We start from the raw sequence: 7,500 nt of genomic DNA, 5'->3' as shown, positions 1-7,500 counted from the left end.
TTTTATAGCATATCTGTAGTATATTGTACATAGAATAGTAATTATCAATTGTAAATACTCTAAATATTGTGCATTTTTTTATACAACATTGATGAGAGTACTAGATAGAACTTAACCCATTGTATACCTGCACTCTCCACTATACTTTTGCTTTGATATTTTTTCTACATATAGAAGGTTCCACACACAGTCACCAAGAAGCCAGTTAGTAGGCCTATATGTTCCTACTTATTTACCTTATGTATTGAAGTTTTGGAAAGAAACTTCATATGGCTATTACTTTTTTTCATAGCATCAAAATTGCTTATGAATCTTGTCTAGATTTCTTTCACTATTTTAATTTACAATAGAAGCAGTAGGGTGATAAACTCCCAATGTTTCAGGATTAAAGCCATACCTGTATGGTGATGAGCCGCTGCAAGAGAGACTGCAGCTTGCTAAGAAGGCCTTCTTAGCCCCCATAGGAGTGTCTCCCCTCCAGAAAGAGGATCTCGTCATAACATGGCTCTCAGGGCTGCTCACCACAAAGGTAGTTTGTAATCATATTTAGTATTATGATTCATGATGGTTTCACGTAATACGTAGATTTATTGTTATTGATTTTCTTTTGTCGTTCTTAGCATTACCAGTTTTTTTGTATGTCTATTAATTTTTTATATGTTTTTTATAGGTATTTACCTTGAGCCCAGAGGAGGTGGGAGAGGCTTGGGCAACAATGGAAGCTATCCTGGGGTCAAAGCGGCTGAAGGCGCTCTGCGAAAGCCAGTGGGTATGCCCACTCAGTGCTTCCTTCATCGATGTAAGTTATTGTTTTATTAATGAAACATTATTCCCCTGCTATTTGTCTTGCATTTGTTGTATGTTGCTGATTTGAGTAACTGATATTTTTACCATCCTGTTAATAAAATTCACATCATGTATATTCCAGTTATAATCTGAAAAATTGAATACAGTATAGTACAGAAAGATCCATCCTGGTTGGCAAAATATTTTTTTCTTTGCTAAAATAAGTTTATGGTTGATGCCAGATAATGCCATAGACTCCTGTTTCCTAATACTCAGGAAAACCCAATGGGCGAGATATTTCATCCTAACCATTAAGGACAGACTTTTATGATAGACCAGGTATTTCGGCCCAAACATCAATGGGTTGAGATCTTGAATGAAATATTCATATCTTAAGTTGTAGGAGTGAGAATATAGTTTTACTGTACATGCATCACTAAATGTGTATAACTTTTACAGACACTGGTGAATCTCTTGAGCAGCACCTGTGAGGACAGCACACAGCCAAGTGCTGTCAGAGTGTGCTGGGCCATCATGTCCAACCCAGCCATGGCTCCGGTGATATCACACAACCCGGCCCACTGTTTTACACTAGCACGTGGCCTTGCCAGCTGGATCCTGGAAGGCCACAGGAGCGATGAGGACATAGAGTTTGCACAGAAGGTGATCAGAGAGCTGGAGATCCACCTGAGGAGCCAGGCAGACCGCAAGTCTGGGATGCGCTCTGTAGTGGAACATTTACTGTTGCCTATGGCCAGGTTGAATGCCACCTTCAAGGAGAATGAAAACCCGAACGTGAAAAAGCTAGTTACCAATTACAAAATGACCGTGACAGTGACTCTCTTTGAGAGTGAGCTCCTACGTCACTATGAAATGACTTTAGATGCACTGTTTGCCAAGGAAAGCAAAGCTACCATGTCAGAAGAAGTGAAGATGTTATTTGAAACTCTTATTTCAGCCATTGAAAATGAACCAGTGGAAGTGGCTAGCTGCCTGTTATCAGACGTGTTCAGTCAATTCATATACAAGTATCACAATCAGCCATTGCTCCATTTCAAATTTTTGATAGTGCTATGTTATTTGATTGGATTATCTCCATCAAAGACCATGGGCTCATCTGTGATAGCAAACAGCATTGTAGGACATATTATCAAACCTCCAGATATAAGTCAGACAAGGAAGGAGAGACTCTTGCTAAGCTTGCTAAAAGTTGTGGAGTTCAAATCACTGGACCTTAGCATGAAGCTAGGTATTGAGTCACTGAAAGCCTGGCTGGGCAAAGTGATGCACAAACAGTTGTTTCAGCCCCCAGCCTCAACATCCGGTTTCAAATGTTTCAGCACTCTAATAGCTATTCTGCCACAAATGATGGCTAACTTGGCTGTAAAGAGTTATAACCTTCTCTTAGGAAGCACAAAGAGCAAAAAGACAGACACCCCCAGTGATGACCCCACAGAGTCCAAAGAGGCCATGTATCTGGCCTTTGAAGACCTTTTCTGTGAAATCCTGAATGTGTACGATCAGCTGAGAGACATTCCCAAATTGATTGAAGGAATCCTGCAAGGCCTCAAGAACAAACCAACACTCCTAAGCGGAAGGGCAGTAGTATCCGAGTCATTAATAATTTACGAGGGACCTCTGCTTCTGCCTCCCAGGTGAATGGATTTTGGTTCGTTGGGTGTGTTGTTAAAGTGAAATTTGATTTGGTAATTTATCACACCTTGAAGAATCTTGTTAACCCACTCACGACGGGGGCATTCCAGCCTTGAATGTCACAATGCCGGGGCTTTCGAGCGCTTAAGCCTAAATCAATTAAATGGCTGGCACAATACTGTGCCGCCCGGCCACTGGGCTTTTGAATGAGCGGTACAGTACTGTACCACCCGTCCAGAGAGGGTTAAAAAGATAAGATGATAGCCTAGTAAATTTCTTTAAGCCTAGTAGATTAGTGTATTGCTGTTAATAGCCTTAGACTTAGAGAATGGGTATATTATTTGATGAATCCTGATCAAAAGTAAATCTTAAAACTAATTGTTTCCCAAAACTTTTCAGGTTTATGATATCTTTCAGTAAAATAATCAACAGCCTGAGTCACAATCAGATCTTGCTTGTGTGGAAGAGCATACATACTTTTCTGACGGACATAAAGCCAGGACTCTTAGATGGGTCAGGTGGGTATCTGTACATTATCAGCCGGGAAACGTATTCCCATATCATAACACTAAGTGATGAATTAGAATTATTCAGAATTTTTAGTTTAATGGTGATGAGATGAGAATATTATTTAAATGTTCCTCATTTTTGTTCTGAGATAAATGCAAGTAGATTTTAGGTAAAGTCAAAGATAAGTACAAATATACATATGACCTTATAACCACTTACACAGTGTTTAATGTCAGTTGCCTCACCTTATCTGGTTGTATTTCAGAGAAGTACCAAGGACGCAGTGAGGTTCTAAGTGCAATAGTGTTGCTCTATTCCTCTATTCTGATGGTCAGGCCATTCATGCAGGCCATAGCAGTTGCAGGTTTTGCTCCAACTGTTTCCGAAATGATGAAGAGGAGTGCCCTGGAGGTGGTCAAGCCTCTTGTAGAATCCATGCTGATTCTTAAACATGTAAGTTCACTCTATTGGGGGACTTGAGGCTCATAGTTGCTATTGCATAATTTCTATATCTTTCTCTCTTTTCTTTTCCTTCTTTCTTCTTTCTGTCTTTCTTTTTTTCCTCCTTTTTCTTTCTGTCTTTCTTTTTTTCCTTTCTCTCTTAATCTCTTTATTTTTTTCTTTTTTCTTTCTTTTTTTAGTTTGTTTGTTTTTCTTATTATATAGATTTTGTGAAAAGAGCACTATGAAGAACTAAATTATAATGTCATATACAGTCTGGAAGATGATTTACAAGCAAAGTCAGCAAAATATTTTTTTTTTTTTTTTTTTTTTTTTTTTGTATTTTTACTTTTTCACACATAGGAAATCCATAAGATTAGAGTCCATCATTAATTTCTGAATAATATTATGCTTAACCCATAAAGGAAGAGCTGTCTTGAAATGTGACGGAGAAACCCCCAATCACTATCTAATCTACTTTAGTCCCTACAAAAAATATATTTTTGGAATTAATAGGTCAAAATCTATAGGATGTGACTTGAAAACCTCACAATCATAATCTGGTTTCCTGTTGACTGTTGATTTAGTTTACCCATGTCTTCACCTCAGCGTGGCTAAATTTAGTATGCACGTTCTGTAGGGGTTGATATCTTTTCCCGCCACATTCTAGACTGAAAATGGAATATGTTTCTATGGTTATATTCAGTGTATAATAAAGTATTATCCATGTCAATGATTTTCTTGTAATGTATTTAATACTTTTTTTTTCTTGCACAGGATAATAATGTATGCAGTAGTATCTTAGTCCTGTGTCATTCGTGGGGTGAACTTCACGCTAACCTCATGTCTACTGATTTTGGGTAAGAACTACTTCACTCTAGACACTTTGTTCCCATTAGAAGAAGAATACAAACATTAGGTATTCAAACACATTTGGAGGAGTAACTGAGATAGACTTTTCAACTTTTCTGCTCTGATATCTGTATTTGATGTATGGCAATGAAATATATATATATATATATATATATATATATATATGTATATATATATATATATATATTTATATATATATATATATACATATATATACATATATATACATATATATACATATATATACATATATATACATATACATATACATATACATATACATATACATATACATATACATATACATATACATATACATATACATATATATATATATATATATATATATATATATATATATATATATATATATATATATATATATATATATATATATATATATATATATATATATTCTGATGTATAAATTTAAACTCTTGAAATGCCAAAGTCCAAAATTAGCCTTGGTGAAACTTGAAAAATTATACCCTTAATGCAGCAAGGGGGACAGACACACTGATGAAAGCTGTGTGGTCTGTAGGGATTAGATGAGGTAACTGTAATTTCATACTGAATTGAACTGCATTTGATCTTGTTGCCTCTTGCACAAAAGAAAGTCTTATCTCATACTTACTATAGTCTCTGTTGTAGCCCTACTGTTGAAATTCACAAACCATTAATTTAAACGAATTTGAGTACCTGTCAAGAAAGGAAGATTTGAATGTTAAAATCATGAGGCAAATAGCTTTACACTACACAATATGTTAATGTATTTATTTATTTTCATCAGTTTTTTTGTTGTTGTTTTTAACAGTATGATGTGTTTAACATTTTGTTCTCTCTTTTCTTTAGATACTCTGAATTTCCTGAAATGCCGCAGATCCTTCCTCCGAAGCCAAACCAACCAACAGATTTCTCGTACCTTCTCCCATTCATTTCAAGTGATAGCTGGGCACAGATCTCTGCCAGGGTGGCCAACTTTGGAAATAAACCCACACAACTGGCTTTGGTATGTTGCTTCAATAATAGTCCTTGAATGCAAGTTGACACATGACTGTTATGAAAGTAGGGAAGATATTTATCCACTTAAGATGTTAGGTGACCTCAAAGATAGGCTCAGATGACCTGGCAGCAGTAAGGTATTTCATAAATCAGTCATAAAAACAAAGTTGAAGTAAAATAAAGATGATGAAAAGTGCATATTTTGATACATATGATTTGAGTATAGACAGTGGGTGAATTAACGTGAATCTTTTATTTTATAAGGAACAATTCATAAAAATGAATGTTGTAAAATACATCAAAACCAATTAATATTGGCATCTTTAGAATCAGGGAACTATAGTGTGTCTCTCTGGCCGAGCAATTCCTTTTCAAATTCATAGGTTATGAAAAATGCTAATGATTATGTAACTTTCTTGGCAATTTCTTAAAGAGCAAAATAATTTTCTGTTCCTTTATCAAAATATATCTCTGAATATATATCCAAGGTATAATTATAAAAATGTAATAAAAAACATAAAGAGGATAGAGGTATCAGGCAGGTTCAAATTAGTTTCTTCCATGGGCAACCATATCTGGTTCTCTTGGATAAAGACTTCCAGCTGCAAAGACTCTTTGAAAAGCATTCTCTTGAATAGTTTATCTTTGAGCTTAGTGAATATCCAGAAGCCTGCTGCAAATAGTGAAGTTCAGAAGCAGCTAAGTGAGGGTACTTTTTTTGAGAAATTAACCTATTGTGGACAGGGCACATAATGACCTAACTGGTTGTCAGGATGGGCGGTCTACGGCACTAGCCACATCAGCTGAAAATAAAAGGACGGGGAAAGTGTTTTCTCCGCCCTCTGGGTAGCGCAGACTAGCCCAAACAATATTTTTCCATAAATCCTTTGTAAAATACAGGTTTAGGCCATGACTGTGTGCGCACTTCAATTGTGAGCAGATCCCAATATCGTGTCATGTACGCATTGACGCCCATCTTTTTGGCCTAATTGGTGCTATCATGTATGTCATGACACCCATACACAATGGGTTAATAGTATTCTGTATCTTTTAAGCAGAAGAAAGTCCATGGAAAATCAGTGGAAAGTAAGAAGTTGAATTGAAAAGAATATTGGCAATATTCACACACACACACACACACATGTATATATATGGGTATGTGTGTTTGTGTCTGTGTCTGTATATCATTTGTGTAAGGAAATAGACTTCCCTTTGTTATTTTGACTCCCTTTTACTGTGCACATAATTTTTGCAATAGCAGTTTACACATCTCACATGGCAAGGAGCAACCAAAATTTATAGTCACAAAACACCATTAATAAGCCTCCATTTTTCAACAACAGGTTCAGCTAGTCATTCAGAAATTCAGCCAAGCAGCAGCAGAAGATTGTAATGCCCTGAGGAGAGTAGACACTGTATCTGAGGGACAGAGCAAAACCGCATCGAAGGAGGCCATGGAAGGGATGACAAAGTACCTGGTTAATGCCCTGGAGACATGGGGTGCACCAGTCACCCAGATGATGACCTTTCACCTGACCTACATCTTACCTTTCATCGGTGAAGCACACCTGCCTACTGTGGCCAAGTTAGTATTTGTGTGAAGTTGTGTTTTTTCAAGTGTATTTGGTAGGATAGTTTTAGTTTTTTTTGTTGTTGTTTTTTCAGGTGTATATGATGGGAAAGTTTCAGGGTGATTTCATTCATAGTTGGTAAATGATAGGTAGTTGGGGGATGTATAGAGAGATTTTCTATATCATTTTAAAGATTGATATGTTTTGCAGACACTTGGTCAGTGGCATAAGAGAGGAACAAGAAGTGTGGAGAGTATACATCAAGAGCGATCACTTTCTCGAGGCCAGCACTCTTCACCCACATGTGCTGTCACAGATCTTTAGCGTCTTGGCATCATTGTCAGGTTCAAGCAAAAGAAAACTTTCAGAATCAGAGAGTGGAGAAAGCACCACAAAGAACTACTTTACAAAACTAATGAAGAAACTTAATGATGTTTGCCCAAGGATCTCAGTGCTCCACTTCCCAAAAGAGGACACACGGAAGTGGGAGACACTTGTACAGTGTGGGGGCCTTTTGGAGAAGCTCCTAGAAAGTGGGGCCTCGGCCTGTGGCAACCGCATTAGCACCAAAGAAATTGCTGTTCTGGTTGATCTCATTAGTAGTTTCCCTCTTGCTCATCTCCAGGGAGGTCAACAAACTTTGATATTGATGGTTCTCTTTGCC

The 7,500-nt window shown here is 36.9% G+C and overlaps 1 protein-coding gene across 1 annotated transcript in view; it reads left to right on the top strand.

Moving 5' to 3' along the window:
• The window catches only part of LOC122245511 (uncharacterized), a 13,107-nt gene that overhangs the window by 1,338 nt on the left and 4,269 nt on the right, over positions 1 to 7,500 (top strand). The window contains exons 2-10 of the mRNA XM_043003439.2: positions 384 to 529; positions 671 to 799; positions 1,246 to 2,441; positions 2,839 to 2,957; positions 3,215 to 3,402; positions 4,168 to 4,250; positions 5,116 to 5,272; positions 6,609 to 6,850; positions 7,047 to 7,500. The exon at positions 7,047 to 7,500 is cut by the window's right edge and continues 441 nt beyond it. Of these exons, the coding sequence (XP_042859373.2) occupies positions 384 to 529; positions 671 to 799; positions 1,246 to 2,441; positions 2,839 to 2,957; positions 3,215 to 3,402; positions 4,168 to 4,250; positions 5,116 to 5,272; positions 6,609 to 6,850; positions 7,047 to 7,500 (2,714 nt within the window). The remainder of the gene's footprint in view (positions 1 to 383; positions 530 to 670; positions 800 to 1,245; positions 2,442 to 2,838; positions 2,958 to 3,214; positions 3,403 to 4,167; positions 4,251 to 5,115; positions 5,273 to 6,608; positions 6,851 to 7,046) is intronic.

The sequence above is a fragment of the Penaeus japonicus genome, unplaced genomic scaffold (genome assembly GCF_977035675.1).
Source record: "Penaeus japonicus unplaced genomic scaffold, GWHDUDI00000001_assembly GWHDUDI00000003, whole genome shotgun sequence".
NCBI classification, from domain to species: Eukaryota; Metazoa; Arthropoda; class Malacostraca; order Decapoda; family Penaeidae; genus Penaeus; species Penaeus japonicus.
Note: the sequence above shows the minus strand (reverse complement) of the source record. Positions and strands in the feature narration are given on the sequence as shown.